At 40.0% G+C, this 21,772-nt stretch overlaps 1 protein-coding gene across 1 annotated transcript in view; it reads left to right on the forward strand.

Moving 5' to 3' along the window:
- The first annotated feature begins 20,159 nt into the window (after positions 1–20,159).
- Positions 20,160–21,772, forward strand: part of LOC135473585 (ATP-binding cassette sub-family C member 5-like) — a 34,108-nt gene continuing 32,495 nt past the window's right edge. Inside the window, exons 1-2 of the mRNA XM_064753443.1 lie at positions 20,160–20,296; positions 21,322–21,489. Coding sequence (XP_064609513.1) covers positions 20,160–20,296; positions 21,322–21,489 — 305 coding nt within the window. The remainder of the gene's footprint in view (positions 20,297–21,321; positions 21,490–21,772) is intronic.

Here is a 21,772-nt window from a genome sequence, read left to right on the forward strand (position 1 = left end):
AGTGCCGTGAATATACTGTTGATATCTCACAAACATATACTATTGCCACCAGTTCCTTTTTAATTTAGACACAGTTGTCCTCTGCTGGAGACAAGGATCTGGAAGCATAGGCTACTGGGTGGTTGTCCGGAAGTCCTATTCCACGTTCCAAGGGATCAAATAATTTCCGCACTGCTTAAATTGTGTCTTTGCTTTTTCCCAGGACATGACTGCGTTCTCTATGGCAACTCTAAGCTGTGCCTTCTTTCACAAGATAACGGTATTGTTCTGTTATCTCGGGTGCATTGGCAATGAGCTTTGAAACCCAATTTGCCATTCCCATGAGTCGTTCTTCAGATTTAGAGGTTGGTTAGGGCATTTCTCTGACGGCTCCTATTTTCCGTATGCTTGACTCCATCTTTTGAGACAATGAAGCCCGGTGACTTCTTTGATATGAAAGTTGAATTTATCCACACTAAATTTAACGTTTTATTTACGAGCTTGCTGTCGCAGCCAAATATTTCGAGGTTTCTCTTCTGGAATACTTCAGTTGCTGGGCTGATAACAAACTGCACACGTTTGAAGCAATAACGCCCAAACGGAGAGTCAAATGTAGTTGGATGAGAACTCCCTGTGTCTAGTGGTACTTGCCAGTAGTCATCTATCTCATTCAAGCATCGGAACAGACATTCGTATAGCAGCTGTCAACCAAAGTAGCTGTTCCGGGTCAATAATCAAAAGACTAGTTCACAAAACGACGTTTAACACAAACAACCAAAGAACTACGAAAGTGTATTAAGTACGAAATCATTCAAACAGAAGCAGTCAGCAGGTAACCATGAGGTTAAATAGACGCCGTTTGATCACCAAAGCGATCAGCGGTTTTGTCATTTTATGTGCACCAGTAAAATGCGTTGAAATTGTTGAAATTAAATGTGTTGTACACTTTTTCGTCCATCATCTTATAACGAACGAAGCAGCATTGCAATCTGACGCCATTTTCAAACACTTCTGACCAGTGACAGAAAATATGCATAAACTAAACTAGTAATTACGAGATATAAAATATGCTTTACAAATCAAAAGTTCTAATTTTCTTTTCACGTGACTTTTTTCATTTATCTTAAAACCATAATCTTTGTTTTTAAGTTCCTTTTCATATATTGTTCAGAATGACCTGTAGGGAATATATGAAACACCAAGAATTAAGACGAATAACACTATTTAACTCCTATAACTGAGGACTCCTTAGAAACAAAACCGTCGATTTCCGTACTTTAGCTGATGTTAGGTGATAATATTCCTTAGCTGAAGTTCAATCAGACAGATATGACGTCAAGTAAGGGCGTCTGGTAGTACGGCGTCATTGGTGGTTATGAGTCAGCGATGGGGCACGCGGTGTGTTCTTGCATGACGCCACACCAGGCAAAAGTTAAGAACGCCAGAAAACTTGCGGATTAAATACACTGCACTTTTATCACTCTAGGAATGCGGTTCATACTATATGGACACCTATCATTTAAACCTGCGTTTAAAAGACAGACGTTTTAACACTGAAGTAGTTCTTCAAGGCGATTGGCTTAGTTTGACTCGTAAAGGCAAGGAATATGCTTTAAATCTGATGAATTTGCAATGTTGTCCTCAATAGATGTTTTGCTAAGTTTACACTGAGTGAGACATTAATTTCCCCAGAAGATCGTGAATAAATGCCTATGTAGAGATTTTAGTTAAATTCTTTGTTGAAGTAACCAATAAGTGCAAAATGTGCTGAATAAACAATATTCCCACCCCACCTCTCTTGGATGTCAAGTGTCGACTATACACAAAGTTTGACAATAGCTTCAAAAACGTTATATTTATAAGAAGGGCGGATCGGAAATATATTACATTGAATAATATAATAAACGACTTACAGCATAGAGAGTGACCACAGAGTGTGATAACTGGCAAATGGTCATACGTAAACCCTTCATCAAAATAAGCTATAGCGAGGGAATAACAAGCCATGCCAACCAAATAACCGGATTATGGCTTACCTGACCCAGCAGAGCGGACATAAGAGCTGACTTGCCACTGCCTACACGTCCACATACGCCTACCAGGCTGCCCTGTAGCCGACAGTAAGAGAGTATTCAGATTTTACTTGTTATACATGTGAATAGTTCCGCAGGATATGGATTCACAAGAGCCTTTGAGGATCATGGTATATTTAACGTCCTTCCTACAAAGTTTTCAGATTTTACTTGTTATACATGTGAATAGTTCCGCTGGATGTGGATTCACAAGAACCTTTGGGGATCATGGTATATTTAACGTCCAAAGTTAAAGACTGCACCACCGATTTGGATCCCTAAACTCTTTAAAATGTTACACGCAATACCACCACTACAAAATCATTTACAAAATCTTTTATATTAAAACAAACTTTTCATAAATATCCAAACAGACTGAATAGATGTTGAACCAAATAAATTACAAGTGACTCTGTTCTGTATAACAGTTAAGGTTCATCCAGAATTTCGTGCACAACCTAAAACTAAACATGTTCAGAGATTGGTAATGATAACAAATCATCTGATATAAGTTACCTTCTTTGCTTGAAATGATAGGTTTCTCAATATGTATGCACCACCGACCTTTCGCTCGCCAGTCACAGCGCCTGCGTGTTAATAATACTAATACCAGTTCATGTTCTATACAACTCAGTGTAATGCCTGACAATCACTGTGAATAGGTAAAATGGCACTGAGATGAGTACTAATGAGCTGTTTACTTGTGGTTTTAAATACACTTCAGAGAATATGTAATCTTGAGGCTTCAAAGTAAAAGTTAAAAGTCAAATAGGCTGCCAGCTCATGCTCATAAGCTCAGCTCATGGTTTACAATTAATCCTACAAATATCAGTATTGAGGAGCCAAGGCAGCTGACATATCATCTGGAACTGTATCAACGACAATCTTGTTTCAGTTTGTTTTAATATCAGTAAATGGAATTTAATTTAGAATTACTTTTTTCTTCCACCGCAGGATTTGAATATGCATGGGCGGTTCCCTGTTCGTCAACGTCTGACGGCCAATGAAAATGCGCCTTCCTCATCTCTATCGCCAATCCATCATGGTTCACAACACGGGTGCCCTTTTTCATTTCCGGTTTGAGTAATAAGTCCTGAGAAGGATGGGAACAGAGCATGATTTTATTAATTTGATGATAGGGTTTGTCTCTGTACACCAAAATATTTTACCATCGCGTAGGCAGTCTTAGAGGTGGAGAAAACCTTGGCCCTTCACAAAATGCTCTTCGTCAGGCTCCTTATCTATCAACCTGTCTGCATACATCAGGTATTGATGTGACCTTGACATCACCCGCTAGCACCACAGCTTACACGCCCACTAGCACCATTGCGTAAGAGGTATTACGTAATAAAAAGACGTTCAATATTAACTGCAATCTGTTAGACGTCACTGGTCTAGCAATACTCGTAATGCTGTGTTGTCCTCACATGTAATGTGACCATATCACCAGTATCCATGTCAGAGATATTGATGTCACCATGCAGTGTTGATATCAGGGCACTGATTAGATGTCAAGGTCTTGATGTCCCAGGTACTCATGTCACTAATATTGATGCCACAATTACTAACATCACTGATACTGACATTTATTTGTTGTCCAGTGTGCCACGCAAATCTAAGCATAATGAACTGACAAAGCTTTTCTACCTGAATTCGCCGACAGCTGATCATAGCATCCGCCAGACATCGACCGTAAAGAGGCAATGCGGCCAGGGCAAATCGCATAGTGGAAAACGTTGTGGCCACTGAAAAAGCCTTAAAAACAATTCCTTGTGTACCATTAAAATATATGACAGGGAACAACAAACAAACAAAATTCTTGATAAAACGTGAAGTGCACACTGATAAAACATACTTTTACAAGAGGTACACGTTTAACACACACACTGGCACAGCATACGGAGTCAACATGTACGCAGAAAACGTGTGCACATACACCATGTAAGCATTCAGCATGCAAAGACAACACGCGTAAAGCCAGTCTGTGCACAGGCATTTGTGCAGAGAAAATATGCACTATATGTTATACTCGGTCTATACTGCGCGTGTTCAAATCCACCTCTCGCTCTTTCGATCGATGCTTTAAGTCAGAAGCTTTGTAACATACCTAGCGAAGGTCGGTGGTTTACCGTGGGTACTCAGATAAAAGCCTGATTACTTTCATTAAGTGTAACATTAAGTTTAACTTCTTGATTGCGAAGTTAAACACTAGTCAAATAAATAAATCAAGACAGAGCCAGACAGCCGTTCTCATCGATGCCCTAGTCTGGATATACATGTAGCTTTTATGCATGGGTACAGATACTAGAAGATACTTGAGTAATACCCTGCGCTCATAATATCAGCGGGTTTACCTCATCAGGCCTGTTGAGGTAAACCCGCTGAAATTATGAGCGTACTAATACCCCGACGAGAATGTCCACCGGACTGTCTCGGTAGAGATGCCAAGCAGACATAATCATTACGTCAAAACAGACATTCTTATACCACCCGTCAACCAAAATGGACGTTCCAGGCCAATAATAGCAAGGCCAATTTCCAAAACGACGCTTAACACAAACCATCAAAGAACTATAAAGAAGGTGTACTTAGTACGAAATTATAGTCTTACCAGTCTTACCAAAGAACTATAAAGAAAGTATATAAAGTGCAAAATTTGAGTCTTACCAGTTCAGTGTTCAGTGTATTTCCGAAGTAACTGTAGAGGGTTAATGTCAGTGCGGTGGCTAACGCAGGTGTCTGGAATATTTGGGCGAATCCCAAGATCGTCCAGAACGTCAGACTTTGAGATTTAGACGTCTCTTTCTTTCTTTCATCTGTAAAGACAAAAAACGCTTACCATACACGTGAAACCACGGAGCTAAAAATTAGGGTTTTGAAGTTATGTAACTCCTATGAGCTCTAGAAATATGTAATTGCCTCAAAGTGTAGCCCGAGATACTCTCTTTTTGCAGCGGGTTGAATCATTTCAAGCTACCATCAACAGTTTTCTCGCTTCTAGTGTTTAAATGACCACACCCTATTTCAGAAATTTAATCCCTTTCATTTACCCAGGGTATTGGTGCCGTGGCCAGGTACCTATAACAAACCTGATTAAAAGCCACAGCCGATCCAGCGGAAGTTGGATTCGATCCGGAATCAGAAAATGATCGCAAACATAACAATGATCTTAACCTACACATTATTTCCTGAATGAACGGTGTCTCCCAGGCCCACATCTTGATCAGACGAATGTTGTTTAGCATTTCTTTTAATTTCTCGATCTGAGAAAAAAGGTAAACAACAAGCAAGTTTATAATTAAAATAAGATAAATCTTCATGGCAACTAGTATTTTCAGAACGAAAGTGTGAATACAAAGAGACACTGCAAAATGAATCATCTGACGCGACAATCAGTCAAGCACTTGGTAGGCCTACACCAGAGAACCAGACAATAACTCATGAAGGCGTAAAGGTACATCAACGGGCGAAGACTGATGACAAAACGTAAAGACGCATCAAATCATGAGGACCCACATATTGTCACGATGGTGTAACACTGAATATAAACGTCTCTCAAACTCGAGATCAGGGTAATCTGACTTTTCAGCCAAATCAGTCAATGAGGAGGAACTTAACAGCTGTTAAGACCACATGGTTTAAACAATCTGTTGAAATAATTCAAATAGAGATGCAACGATTATGGGTAGACAATAAAAAAAAGTACAGAGATACAGTAAGAAAACAATGCTTTGCCTACACATATCGTGATCTACCTTATCCGTTGAATTTAGTCCTGAATGTCCTGTCACAAGATGCAGTTACTTTCAGGGTTTCTGGATGCGTTACTTTCATTCTGCCTGAATATGTATGTACCGGTATGATCCACCACTGAAGCGTATAACAGGTCTACTTTTTGGGGCATGAGTGCATGAGTCTGCACTATAACATTACTTTTTAACTGTGAAATTTACAATCCAGATATTCTGTCGATATATATACTTTAAATATACAGACAAAACACGCACACAGTCTACTTTTAAGGTCTTGAATCCAGAAGACGACGAAAGTTCAGTTTACAAATATGCAACCCTGCAATGGGTATTTTAACGCACACGGTTTACACGAGTAGACTTCTTAAGTTGACGAGAAGACTCATGATATAGCTCATGAATGACTTAGGTTTAACAGACTTTTTTGCTCGATCAAGTGGCTGCCACCCGCTACCTTAAAAACACCATAAAATAAATGTAACTGAAGACGTACACTATATAGAGTAAAGCCAGGCAGCCTTGCTCAAACGTCATTGTTCTGGAAGCATCACGTTCTGGAAAGCTACATAATAAATGATATCTTTAAGTTCCTCAACATATTTACGCCCTATCCACGTCAAACCGACAGACATCAAAGGGGTACTTTTGCGGAGAAAGCTTCCCTTTAATGATTGACAGGCCTGCTGTCGAGACACTGCTTACGTGATGAAATCAACACACGTTAGTGGAATACATACTCTGGAACCTTCCTCGAGGATATGAAATGAATTTACAGATATGCAAATACATACAATATTACCCTTGTGTCAGTGTGTAACAGTCGTTTCTTCTGAAGTTTGGCTGAAAACCTTGTCAAGGGCACCTAGGAAAACAACATATCAGTAAGTGATATACGACTTACGTATGTAAAAAAAAAGATCAGCCGACATTGGCCTCCATATTAAACGTGTAAAATTTGTTTTCAGTTTAGAAAAGAAGTCGTTATATAAAAGTCGGTTATAAACAGAGAGATGTGTATAGGTAGTGATTATCTGGCAGCTTTCAGGGGAAATGCGGAAGCGATGTTATTCATCATCGAACATTCGTTATTACTACTAATGCCCAGGAGCCTGCGGTCGCTGTGAGTTCAGGCCCAGCTCATGTTGGCTTCCTCTCCGGCCGTACGTGAAAAGGTCTGCCAACAACATGTGGATGGTCGTGAGTTTCCGCCGGGTTCTGCCCGGTTTCCTCCCACCATAATGTTGGCCACCCTTGTACATGTGAAATATTCTTGAGTACGGCGTAAAACACCAATCAAATGAATAAATTACTACTAATGAAAAGCAACAGTATAAACTCAACTAGCCTGTGATAAAGTCGTGAGAGCAAATATGCCGGCTCCAACGAACATCCACCAGCCAATCAAATAGGCCGAGACGGAGATACCGGCGATCAATAATGTGCCGAAAACAGACGCGTAGATCAGCCGGTAGATGGCTGTGTAGAGACGGAGAGAGTCTCCCGTGAAGATGCTCACCAGCTGTGGACAGACATATATGTACGTATCCTATAGTTATTTATTTTTTGTGATAGAATGGCATTTTTATAGCTCTATATTCATCATGGATTCTTCCAACTTTACGCCTGCTCGTGAGAAGGTTTATGGGAACAGATGCCAACAGATGCGTCACTGAATGCGTTCGAACAAGACACTTCACAATATTCCAAGATACGCCCGCGAATCTCTATACATTCGTTACACCTCCTTATATGCAGGTTTACGAATGAAGGAAACCATCAGAGAGCTACAAGCGAGGCATCATAGTCAATGGACGCCGCTAAATGAGTTCGATTGAGCGACTGATTGTTACTGAGGTATTTATAAAGTAAATGGATTACAGTCAAATAAAGGCTACAGCACACAGAGTAAAACCAAAGCAGTGGCGACAGTGTGACAGTTGGCAAATGGTCACACATATTACTGGCGAAATCCGGCCACTTGTCAATTTACAACAAATAGGGGTTTGTTCTAAGTGTTAAACAGTAGCAACTTACATGCCCTCTACCATCATGGCTTAAACAGAATTAGGTAAAAGATGCAGTGATATTGCAATATTTATTAGACGCCATTGGTGTAGAATTTCTCACAATGCTGTCTTCTCATCCCTTTTACTGTACGAACACACTGAAACAATGCAAACGGACAAGACCTCGCTGAATGCTCAGCCCACCAGCAGAATCCTGCTTTATGCAGGAATACACTAGGGCCTATAAAAGACTACACCGCCGAGAGCGTTTACTAAGTGAGCAAATCTCTAAGCTGGAAAGAATCCACATAACCCAAGTATTTCTGTATTGGAAATACACAGATGTTACAATTAAGTGCATTGTGTGAGCATTCAGTCTGAAATAGTTGATGCAAGTTACGATTATATACACCTAAAATAGTTGGCAGATGCGGACTATGTCTGATGGGAGTACCCCTGGTTACCGTTAGCCATTATAGACGTAACGGTTAAAATACTGGTCAGGCTTTTTTGTAACCTTGGGAATCCCACAAAAAGCCACGACATACAGTGCATGTAAGATATGTTAATTCCTTGACTATTTGAATTCTGATTAACTGAGGTATATCTATTTGACTTGCCGAGTCGATATAGGAATTTGTGCAATGTTACGAGATCTACAATGGTGTGCATACTTACCACGCCTACGGTGTTCTTACGGAAGGTTTCCAGTCGCAGAACTTTTTCATATGCTAAATACATAGCCGCCCCCTTCAGCCTGGTGCCTTTAAGATAAACACAGTTAAAGAATACAATCAACAAACATGTCTACACCAACTTACAATAACATAATAAAATCAATTTTATACAAAACCTACCTTTTTTTAACAAACGTGTTCATTGCGTAAGCACTACCATATAACAGAGAACATTTTGCCCAAAGTTCCCCCTGCTATATACATATGTATGCTATGCTTGGCTTTTTACATCGTACTCAACAATATTTTTTAGTCATATGGCAAACAGGAGTCATTCGGTGGGTATACATATACTGTTGAAGATACCAGACATGACACCCAACCCAATCACATTATACTGACACCAGCCCACCAGTGATGCTTCCTTGCTCTAACTTCTCAGTGCTGGGCGCCAAGCGAGGTATTAACGAGTTCCATTTTCAGTTTGTAGTATGACCCGACCCAGGGTCGAGTTTCACAAGGATGTCGCACATGTACGATAATGGCACATATAGGACATTGGCACGGTAATAGTGACGTCCAAAATATCGAACGATAAAAAAATGTCTTTTGTGCTTTGTGTAACAGGGCCCAGGATTCGTCGTAAATCTCCCGACTTTGAGGCGGGCGCTAGAACCGCTTGGTTACGGAAGCGGTTGTTACCGTTACTGAGCAGACCAGTTTAACAGCGAATGATTAATACTGAGGAAACTAGTTAAACTATATAGTGATACCAGTGGATCGTACAGTGGTACAAAATCTAAAACTCATTTTGAACGGGAGAACATTTACCAGGCTAATCAAGAGGGATAAGAACTGTCTTAAAACAAATCATTCTTCACTGTTACATTGTGATGTTTATGATCTGCTTTTTAACTTTCCGGACAAAAAATCGACTTATTTTAGATGGGATTCCCCCCCCCCCTTACCACACTCATAAATTCAATCTTTAATGAGAGTTCCATCTCGGCATACGTCTTGAGTTACAATGTGGCACAGTGCATTCACATACCATACTGGATTCCTAGAGCCGAATTATAAGCAAAAGTGCCTATCTGTAAGGAAGTCACCAAGAACATAGCTCCCACAAGAATGAAGCCGGAATACATGTCTTCTCCATTCTGTAAATACCTAATAATCTGTCTAATCACCACAACCTGAAACAGACATACACAATCTCATTTAGAAAGGTCATGATGTGTCACATTATTTGCAATCTATTTATTTGTTTGACTCATTGTTTAGGCCGTGCTCAAGAGTATTTCACTTATACGACGACGGTCAGCATTTTGGTGAGAGGAAGCCGATTTGCACGCGATATATTTGTCATATATGCAATGTATGTTAATGTTTGGACACACGAGATATTCCTTCTATTTAATTAATCCCAGCACTGAACGGAGGTTTTTCGAGACTTTAACTACTTCCAACGATCTCGGGGCCTTAGTGGCAGTAAGCTGTCTACAAGATCCGCTCAGGCAGTTTGTTGCAGGCTATTAGAGACCGATTGAGTATTTGATGGCTATCTTTAGCCCTACTCAACGATATTTCACGGCGATCGGCTTCAAAGGTAAGAAAACTGGAGTGTAAACCGTGCACCACCAAACGATGGAAAGCCTTCCAACATGTGACGCGCGGATTTTTGACCCACACAGCAATGGGTATGGCATACTGGCAGACCATTACAAACTGTATCTAAAAATACACTGAATTATTTTTTTTACAGGGTTTAAAACTGAAATATACACAGTCGAATATTTGTATTATAATGTGGGCTTTATGGATTATATTGATAACATATGTCATTACCGATGTCACGCCAATTTTCCCCTGTCGAAAAGGCAGGAATTTAATCACACATTCCCTTTTTGTACTCAGATATACGTTACATGATGTGAAGGTCACGAAGCAAAATGTTGCTTGCAATGGTTGTTACGTGGATGCGCGTTTTGAAACGGAGCCAAAGAAGCCAAGTAGAGAATGCAGAAGACAAATTTCTGACGTAGCCAGGCAGGGCGTGAAGAAGAAAGCTGGGAAATCTGTATGAGATGGAAGAAGACAAACTTACTGCTAACGTAGCCAGGGAAATAGCGAAGAGGACAGAGGCCAGCATAAGTCTCCGGAACATTGGTCTGACGAACCTCACACAGCACTTGAAAAAGGAGGCGTTCCTTCTCCCCTTCTCCCTCAGTTCTCGCCTCCATAATTCGTCCAGTCTACAACATTGGGTAATACATGACAGATAATTTCTACTCCTGTCAGAGAACAAAATTAGTACCAAATTAGTTATTTATTAGTTATTTTGAATGCCACACATATACACTGTGTGTGCAAGAATATCCACCGATCTTAAAGAAATATACTATTGCCTTATAGGAATATACCACAGTGTCATTAAGGTACCATGTTCTACATACAGTTTTTTCATAGGAATAAAAAAGTTTACATGTGGGCGTTTTCCTGGCAGCCATCCACTGAGGCAATTGACCACACAGCATCGTCATCCAGTACTTCTTCCGTGGTACGGGCAATCTGGCAGATGATGGGGGTCAACCATGACATACCGGTGAAAGACAACAGGTTTGCCTTGGGTAGGGGTAACGGGGTGCCGACCCTGGGAGTCAAAGAAAATGGATTGTTCACCACATATCATGCTCGCCTAATTCCCTCTGATAGCTTGTGCAAAGAGACGTATAGGGATGGAGCATGTGAATATCAGGAAAACCTTCCTATTCCACTACATACATGTAGGCCTAATAAGCAAGCATCTTACCGTTTGATCAAACTAGCACAACCCCCACTACATTACAAGAAAGGGAGAAAGACAGTTCAGTCCCTTAGTACCAGTGTATATTACATTTATACTACATACCGTGGAAGGAAAAATCGGTAGATCCCCCACTACATTATAAGGAAGGGAAAAACAGCTGTCCCTTAGTACTAGTGTATATTACATTTATACTACATACCGTGGAAGGAAAAACTGGTACATTCCCCAATATATTATAAGGAAGGGAAAACCCGTTCACTCCCTTAGTACCAGTGTATATTACATTTATACTACATACCGTGGAAGGAAAAACTGGTACACCCTCCACTATATTATAAGGAAGGGAAAAACAGTTCCGCCCCTTAGTACTAGTGTATATTACATTTATACTACATACCGTGGAAGGAAAAACTGGTACATTCCCCACTACATTATAAGGAAGGGGAAAACCGTTCAGTCCCTTAGTACCAGTGTAGATTACATTTATACTACATACCGTGGAAGGAAAAACTGGTACATCCCCCACTACATTATAAGGAAGGGGAAAACCGTTCAGTCATTTATTACATGATATGAATTCCTCTATACTAATCTCAATGCTGAGTATTGAGATTACTCAAAACCTTGAGTATACAGCGTTAACCACCAAATAAATATAAGATATAAATATAAATATTTTGTCGTCTTCCGTTTTTCGTGACTGGAAGTTATACACGTAGTTGAAACAGGAAACTGTTTATTTTTTCAGCATCTACCAAAAAAGAATGCAAAAGTCTAATGTCAGTGCAAAGTGACTTGTTACCTGAGTTTACCCTTTTCCTGCGAACGTTTATCATTTTTCACCTGTCGTGGAGTCGAGTGATCATCACCTAGTTTGAAGGACTGTAGGATTATTCCGTTTTCAGAGATCTGAGGATCCATACTGACTGAGGACAGCGGCACTTACTCACAACTAACTTCTTGAATGAAAAAAGAAATTGTCATAAGCAATTATGTGCATCGGCATTATAAAGGTTGTCACTGGAAGAGGCCAGATGGGTATGAACGTGCTGAAGAATACATTCCTTAATGCGCTGACTGTACCAGGTGTGACCTGACATAAAATAATGACCTCGCCTTTGTTCTTGCAAGCTTATACCAAGAGACAACTTTATGCTTATAGGTATAAAACGAGTGCAATAGTTTTTTTCTTATTAGACCTTATAGAGAGATCTTACACGGCCACATGACATTCAGAAAATCATGTTATTATATTTCTCAGAGTGATTCCTGGGTTTTCATTGGTCAGTACACAGTCATGTAATATTCCGCAAAACATGATGTACAACGGCAACACTCTCAAGCAAAGAAACGTCACGCTCACAAAATTTTTTCCCACGTTCTCGAGGCAATAGAAAAAACTCTGGCACTAATAGCCAACAATCTCATGCTTTAATTCTATTTGAGTTGGGGGCCTCCCTGGCTCATGCACCCAGCAGCCTCTCAACAATGCTGTGAGTTCAAGTCCAGCTAATGCTGGCTTCCTCTTCGGCCATACGTGAGAAGGTCTGCCAGTAACCTGCGGATGATCGTGGGTTTCCCCCGGGCTCTGCCCGGTTTCCTCCCACCATAATGCTGGCCATCGTCGTATAAGTGAAATATTCTTAAGTACGGCGTAAAACACCAATCAAATAAATAGAGAAATCTATTTGAATTATCTCCCTTTGAGTGCTCTCTAGTGTCTGCTTGTTTGTAAAGCCGGGGATACACAAGGCGGATTTTTTCCCTAGTAGGAAGGTACTTAATCGCACGCGAAATACGCCGAAGATATTCACAGCATAGTAGCAGACACACTAGCGGAGTGTGTGTCGCCTGCTTAAAGTAAACAGCCAATCGATGACTAGCTCCGCTATCGATATACATTTGGGCAGGCACCCGTCTTTGGTAAAATAATACATGTAACACATGCTGTCATGGGATGTCAGGAATTGTCAGAGCCAGTGATGTTCAACTCGAGCTCCTCATTCGTCGAACGTATCACTTCTCTCGAACTGACAATTAATGATATCATATCATATAGATATTTAGAACTAGGCCTATTTGTATAATGTCCAACGGTATCAACCAAAGCAATGTTTCGCCAACTATGTAGAGACAGGTTAGATGGAGAAAATGTAAAAATAAAGTAAACTTCAGACTTGAGAAGACCAATTTTATACGATCATCAGTGACAGAAGAATAGAATGACATACAGCAGAGCAATATTTACATGTTTATAGCACGGAAGGTTACATGAAATTAAATCGTAATCGTAATCACAGTGTGACACAGCCGTAAAGTGCATGAAGTTGCCAGTTTACGTTTTCTTGGTTTAATTTCTACTGTTTGCAAACAAAAATCGACACTTGCGATTATATAATGTTTCTAGTTTATTACTGTTATTTCTTTGCACACATTAGTATTGGGAATACTGATCTCAATACAACAACGTATCGTACTGGCAGGTGTTCATGCCACCTGTCAGTCAAATTCATTAACGCGGGCGACAACGCAACGTGGATTGTTATGTACACCAGATAATATGAGGAAACGCGGTAAATCGGAATGAGTGCGTTTGGTTTGCTCTGCGTTTATATTGGCATAGCTCAGCAATCTATCAGTTAACCAAAACGTGACAGGCACATCGGGCAGCCAGCACGCGAACTTCATGAACAGCCCTTTCGAATAACGAGACCAAGTGGCTAAACTTAACTTGCCAAAATTAAGACCATTCTCTTCTTAGAATTTAGCTGCTTCTGCTCATTAATGAATCAATAGTTAAAGTTAAACGTCTTAAAGGTGACAGATGTTGAGCCATCTTGAATATTTTAAAACGATGTCGAGTGTGGTCGATTCTAACCCGCTATAGTAACGGAACTAAATGATTCGAATATGGCGGTTGTCCAAGTTCAAATATGATACATTAAATATGATGAATCACATCTGTATTAATTGTTATTGCTTTACAATTTAATAACAGCGATAGTGATAGTGATATGAAATAAAGACTACTTCATAAAAAATTGTATTGGCAGCGAACATCTTGGGCATGTTGAGGAGAGCTCACGCACGCAAAAGGCGGAATTTCAGGCTACAGTAAATGCAAGAGAGCGGAATTCTGAAAGTTATGTTGGGAAGAATAAAACTAATTTAGATTCAGATTTAGGCTTAACGTCAGTTTCACAATTACTTCAATCGACTACAATCAAGCGGAGTCAAAAACCAGTGACAGAGTGCGTCACAGTTGCAAACAACACCCAAGCGTGTTTACTATGGACCAGGGATTTAGGAGTCCAAAGAGATTACGCATTTAAGCACTGTCATGAACAGTGAGAGATAAATCCATGACAAAGGTTAAACTATGAGTGTGATCAGATATCATTCATCACGATGTATTCGCTGCTATGGTTTTACCAAACTAGGCGTTATTTATGTCCTCTGGTTCAGTGAGCACACTGGGGTCAGCACGCTCGAGGCACTATGGCCTATTCCAATGTCTAGCGCACTGTAAACGACTTATGGTTATTTCTCTCCACTGGTACCTTCAGCTATAGTGTAAACTTGTCCTTCTGTCCTCAGTCAGTATGAATTCTCAGATTCCTGAAAACGTAATAGTTCTACAGTCGTTCAAACTAAATAGTGTTGAGTCAGATTCGAATTTAGTTCCACAACAGGTGAAAAATGAAACTCGTTCCCAGTACAAGGGTAAAATCAAGAAAGTACAGAGCAGCGATCATAGTGTGATAATTGGCAAATTGTCACACGTAACATGTGAAATCCTGCCTCTGGCAAATTAACAACATGCTGTTATAGGGTGTCACTGTGAATTCGTCGTCGCACACATAGACGATATTTCACACATCCCTGATAAAATGTGTCCATTTCGCATTTTTCGTTCTAATCGTTTGTGCAAAATGTTAACAGTGGCGTGAAGGACGATGCTTAGCAAATACAATATTTTACTTCTTGACAAACTTTTTAAGAATCAGTTTTGTTCTAATTCACTACGTTCAATCGAACACAAGTAATTTGTTATCTCAACAATTGTTTATTTACTGTCAGCAACCTGCGGATGGTCGTGGGTTTCCCCCGGGCTCTGCCCGGTTTCCACCCACCATAATGCTGGCCGCCGTCGTATAAGTGAAATATTCTTGAGTACGGCGTAAAACACCAATCAAATAAAAATTGTTTATTTAAGAAATAATGTTCGCGTCAGGGTAGTCTAACGGTGGTTTTACATCAAATCGATGTGGAAGAGTTTATATTACAGGTCGAAGGCGAAGTCTGAGACCTAAAATTTGTAAACTCTTCCACATCGATTTGATGTAAAACTACCGTTAGACTACCCTGACGCGAACATTATTTCTATTCTATTACCATGGTAGCAGCAAAATGTTTTCGTAATTATAACAAAAACGCCATTGCGGTATAGATTAACGGCTAAAACGCCCCCACTTTCCCTGACACGTTGTTTTCGTCCAACCGAACATTTTAAAGGGGCGTGACCTAATTCGGGACGAAACCATGATGTGTTTTACAGGGGGTGTTAAAATGCGATGCTAAATATTACGGACGTGCTTCACGACTAGAACAGAATAATAATAAGAAGAATGTTTGTTTCTCGAAAACAATTCCCACTATAAAATATAGCACTATAAAATAAAACATCTGCAGGGTTGCTTTTCAGCTAAAACGCTGTTATCAGGGTAGGCTTCGGTGAGACAGGCAAGGTGTCAAACAGCGACTACACTGACAGTGAGCCGGGGAGGTCGCTCGTTGCTGGCAGCGAGAGTTCAGTCAGGTCAAAAGATTTCCCAGACTCTGTCTGACAGAGCCAAAGGAGCTGGAAACCGCTGGCATCAGCAAAACGATGACAAAAGTCGGGAGTTGAACTGTTTAAGCGTATTTAAAGTTTGATTACGTACGAAAAAAAATTTGAAACACACAAAATTAGCTTAACAATAGTTTGATACTGAATTTTATTTGGTTTGCTTGTGTGAATGCTTTGTATGTTGTGTTGTATTCTGTATCAAATTCATAAACACTGGGTAACGAATGATGAAATAATGGAACCCTCCAGTTCACATTTTCAATTCAATGTTAATTTCTCAACATATGTTGATAAATAACAAAACAATAACAGCATCATAGATATGTGTTTATGCTTATTATAAGTAAGCAAATAAATATTTTATAATTTATATATTCAAGGTATCATGAGGATAAATATGATTTGCGTTTATAGTATTGTGAAATACAATGGATGGATTTCACCATTTAAATTTGTAATGACGCAATCTGTACAAAGATATGTGTACATTAAACAAGCCACGTGCACATGTTTCACTCAGCGCGCCGTACCAGTTACGTAAAATGTACGCGTCACACTCATGCATAAAGGTCACATGATGTACCGATTTTGAAGATCTGGGTGAACGGCAATATATTGGCGGCAGTCAGACAATAGCGTTTGTGGAGAGAAAACATGAGTAAACGGACTGAACATTGTGAAAAAAGCAACGGTTTAACACGGATAAAAATCAAACAAGGATTGGTTGTTGAAAAGGACGATCTACAGCCAATCCGCTATCCTGAGGATGTAAAGTTGATGTGAACTGTGCTTTTATTTATTGTTGCATTGTTGAACAACCCTTCAAAACTTTGAGGCGTGACTGAAAACTGGGATTTTGCCATTTGGATGGTATTGCTACTGTGATGTGTAACATTACAGTCGACAGCGTCGGGCATTTGCACCCATAACTGACATGGGAGTAATTTCGCTCAACTCCATTTTCACTTTCAGCATTTTCTGATAACACACTTGAAGCATGCAGGATATTGCTGATTTCACGGCTTTTTGAAACGGACGGTTTGGTGATTCCTGTTACGGAGCCAGGTAACACAATATTATAAGGATCGTCAATAATGCTTAATCCCCAGGGACAGACTTGTTTCGAACAGGGGCTTCCGAGATTGATAGACGAACCAGAACACACTGGATAAGTTTGCGACAATTTATTGAAGATATATATACAGAGAGGTAATGCGCACGCACCGGCGTGAGCACTCGGTCCGGCCCTCGTAATCAGGACAGAAGCTGGCGTGATAAGCTCCGATAGCCTTCTGCAGGTTGTAAGTTTCGTTTAATACCCGCCAGGCCTTGTTCAGGACTTTGCCTCAGTATCCTTATTCAGGAAGAGAGACGAGTTCTCCGAGCGAGCTCTGCATTTTTCATTTATCGTTTATTTACTGGTTTTAGGGCCACTTTCCTGGCGGATATCGTGGCTCATCAAATCAGTGTTTTATTTATTTTTTTTTTAACACATGAATATTTTGGTTACATAACAGCAGTGCGTTTGTATACTATTTACATATGTACATGAGTCAATTAGTGGGATTAACCTCTTTGTGGTAGCATGTTACAGCTTATTCTATAGGTTCAAATGCTGCCATGGTCATTTAACAGAAAGGGGATAAATAGTAAGCTATTTACAGGGATTAACGTTATCTTTACATTAGAAATACATAGATCTGCATTAAAAGATTACAATGAAGAACTGCCGATGCCTTATATGGACACAGACCCCCATTACAACTTGCGTTTTTCAGTAGGGACGATTGTAGTTCTGTGTATTTTAGGGTGTAAAGTCTTTTTTTGCTGCCAGCCTGCCGTTTTTGGTGTACAAGTGCATGCTTGGTATCAAAATGATGGAAATTGTCTAAGCTTTGGGCAGGTATGAGTTTTAATGGTGAAAGTTTGAAATTCTGGGCGAGAGGACACAAGGAGACAGGTGGTGATGAGGCTGCGAGTGACGTCCCCTTGGCGTTGCTAGGCACCCCTCCCAGCTGCCGGCATGTAAAGGTCCAGATTTTGACGGTCAACCTATGTCAAGATTTTTACAGCTTCTTTCTCTCAGGCTGGGCCAGGTATGCACCAAAGCTTATTGGCCTCGGAATGTTTGGGACTGAGCTACAGCGCTAAACGTTAACATTGTCGCTTATGGAAAACTAATGGGGGTCTGTGGCCATATAGGGCAAATCACGTGGTATAGTAACGCAAGTAATGACATCTAGTGGTTCATTTACAGGGGAGATAACCCATACAAAGGAATTACAAAACAATGGAGCTTTAATTCACGAAACATATTATTGTAAGCAAAATAATACAAACATTTAACAATAATACAGAAACATAACACTCCGTACGCTATGTACGTTATGTCACAGACATAACGTCCGTCACAGAAACCCCGCATCAGCAAGAACTGTGGCTGTCGTAGCCCGGACGCAGTGATTCGTGTACCAGCGGCTAAGTTTTGTATCCCGGGAAATATCAGACATCATGGATCCGATCGTTTTGTGACCCATTGGTTGATTGCTATACCATGGTTTGTGGTCAACTGGGACGTTTAGGAGAGGCTGCTAAAAGAAAGACTCACAGGAAGAATTATCAGGTCCGTTTGTAAAAACTTTCCGTGAAACCATTATTATCTCTTATAGTGTAGCATTTCAAACGTCCCTATGGGCTTTAAATTATCTGTATCCTGATACGTTTCTCCTTTAAAATAAACGTTCGTTTCGACAGAAAAAAATAGCCATTTTGTCTTTTTGTTTATATTTGTCGCCTGCTTTATTCAATGTAAACAGCAACCTCTATCTACCCATAGGATTACAATAGACCCGTCCAGAAGTCAAACGCTTCTGTCTCGTGATCGGGGTATCTAACGACTAAGATAAGGTACACTTTGCACAATGCCAAGCAGTGCGTTGTATGTAACAAAAAAGAATCGAATAACTAAGATAATTCTATTCTTTGACAATAGTTCACGTTAATTGCTTTTCTTTATAATCGAAATAATAGTTAAAGGTCGGTGTCCATATTTAGAAAATGGTCATAATTAGATTAGAATTATAACCTGTTTAAGCGGTATATTATTTGTGGTGACTACTAAAAGTGTAACTTTAATACATATGCGCGGAGTAAATTAGGTAGCCATTAATAAATAGCGATAGCGGACTTGATCTTCTAAGTGCTATATACACATGTTCATGTTTATGCCAGTTGATGTAATCAATGACGAATATAGCTGGTCCAATTTAGCTTAAATCTAGCAACGGAAGAAAATGGTTCAAAAATGGTGGATAGAGTTTGGATATACTCGATGCGTATGTGATGACGTTATTGTTTTATAATTCAAAAACAAGAAGGTGATATAAAATAATAAAAAAACACCTTTCATGGGCTCTAGCACAGATTGAATTTTGTTGAAGACGGCGCGTACGCAAAAAGGCCGAATTTCAGGTTACATGTAAGAGTACAGAATTCTGAAACAAGCTGGGAAGAATAAAACTGATCTCAGTCTTAGGTTTAACGTTGTTTTAACAGTTATTTCTCCAAAAAGTCTGCTTGCAGAAGACTGGTTTTGTTGGGACGTTATGCGGAAGATATATATACCAGTGAGGGATATAATTTAACCCGGGACTCAATTTATACTAACCGGATAGTCCAACAGTCCACAATCGTGATGTTATCATCTATAGCGGAGTCAAAAACTAGTGACCGAGTGTGTAGGGTTTTTATATAATGCCCTCGTGTGTGAGCTATAAATTAAGCAATGCCACGAACAGCCAGAATGAAACCATGACAAAGTAAAAACTAACTGTGTTCCGATATATCAGTCATCATACTGCCTTCCTGACTTTGGTTTTACCAGCCTGTTCTTTGGTCTATTCCATTGTTCATTGGCTTAAGATTGTTGTTTCATTACAGTCAACGCCTTATGGTTATTTCTCTCCGCGAGTACCTGCAGCTATAGTGTAAACTTATCCTTCTGTCCTCAGTCAATATGGATTCTCAGATTCCTGAAAACGGAATAGTTTTACAGTCGTTCAAGCTGAGTAGTGTTCAATCGAATTCGAATTTTTCACCTGTTCCACAACATGTGAAAAACGAAACTCGTTCCAAGAAAAGGGGTAAAATCAGGTAAGTACAGAGCAGCAATCATAATGTGATAATTGGCAAATTGTCACACGTAACATGTGAAATCCTACCTCTTGTAGGATATGTAAGATATTTACCAAAACAAGCTAATACGGCGAAATGAAGAACATTTTCAGAAGGATGATGGCTGTGTCTTGGTGTGAAGATAATATTCATGCAGAGTTAGATGTAGATTGGAATAACTAAACCTGGAATGCCCACAAGTAGTCAAAGTTATTCTTTTTGATACATCTTAATAAAGTTGATGTAAAATTATACATCATTATAGATGTAAAACCCGAGAATAGACCCACTTTTTCATAATGTCCAAAATATTGCTTGCTTTTCACATCTGTACTTTCGATATTTTATAGTAGCCTACTTTTAATAAAAGGAACAAAATCGTAAACAAATAAGACGTTCTCCTTCAACACAAGGGAAATTTGAATTGTATATTACGTCTAGAAATATCGATTGTCTTCCCTCCATCAATGGAATCCCGAGATTGATTCTATTCTTTATTTGCTATTTATATATTATTTTTTTACGTATTACTTTGGGAACTTGTGTTAAAGATTCCTTTGGATATGGTTCTTGTAAACCCGAAACGTCGACCTTTAATCGTTTCTTATGGGGCTTTGATTTATTTATTTGATTGGCGTTTTACGCCCTACTCAAGAATATTTCACTTATACGACGGCGGCCAGTTTTATGGAAGGAGGAAACCAGGGTGAGCCCAGGTGAAACACACGGCCATCCTCATGTTGGTGGCAAACCTTCCCACGTACGACCGGAGAGGAAGCCAGCATGAGCTGGACTTGAACTCACAGCGATCGCATTGGTGGGTGGCTTCTGGGTCATTGCGCTGCACTGGCGTGCACGGCCACGGAGGGAACCCGATGATGCTTTGTCTTCGACTAGCTTATGAATGTTGGACTTGTTTAGATTATAGACTACTCCCTGACTATGCAGAAAAACAAAAGATTTTAGTAATGAACACTACACCATTTTCTTCCTCTCCCCTCCAGGGTCGGTACACCCTTACCCCAGCACACGGCAAACCTGTTGTCGTTCACCAGCTCGTATTGGCTTACCCCTCTCATCTACCAGATTGCCCGTTCCCAGAAGGAAGTCCTGGACGACGACGCTGTGTGGTCAGCCGCCCCAGTCGATGGTTGCCAAGAAAACGCTAAAATGTAACAGCTGACTTTAATGTCCTTCAGAAGTCATGTAATACTTGTTATGTATGATGGCGGGGTCTGTTATCTTACTGAGATCACAACAGAGTAAGAATGTTGTCGAGCCGCATAATGTGCTTAAGCAGAAGACAAGTCTTTGTAAGATTGGATCACTAGTTCTTTTCCAACTCACGTTTGCTTGAGTTTTACTTTACGCTGGAAGGTAGTCATACTCATGCACTGGTTTACTCTCTGTGCTGTAATCTTTTATACTTTGCCGATGAAGGCCGGCTTTTTCACC

This window comes from Liolophura sinensis, chromosome 8 (assembly GCF_032854445.1).
Source record: "Liolophura sinensis isolate JHLJ2023 chromosome 8, CUHK_Ljap_v2, whole genome shotgun sequence".
NCBI classification, from domain to species: domain Eukaryota; kingdom Metazoa; phylum Mollusca; class Polyplacophora; order Chitonida; family Chitonidae; genus Liolophura; species Liolophura sinensis.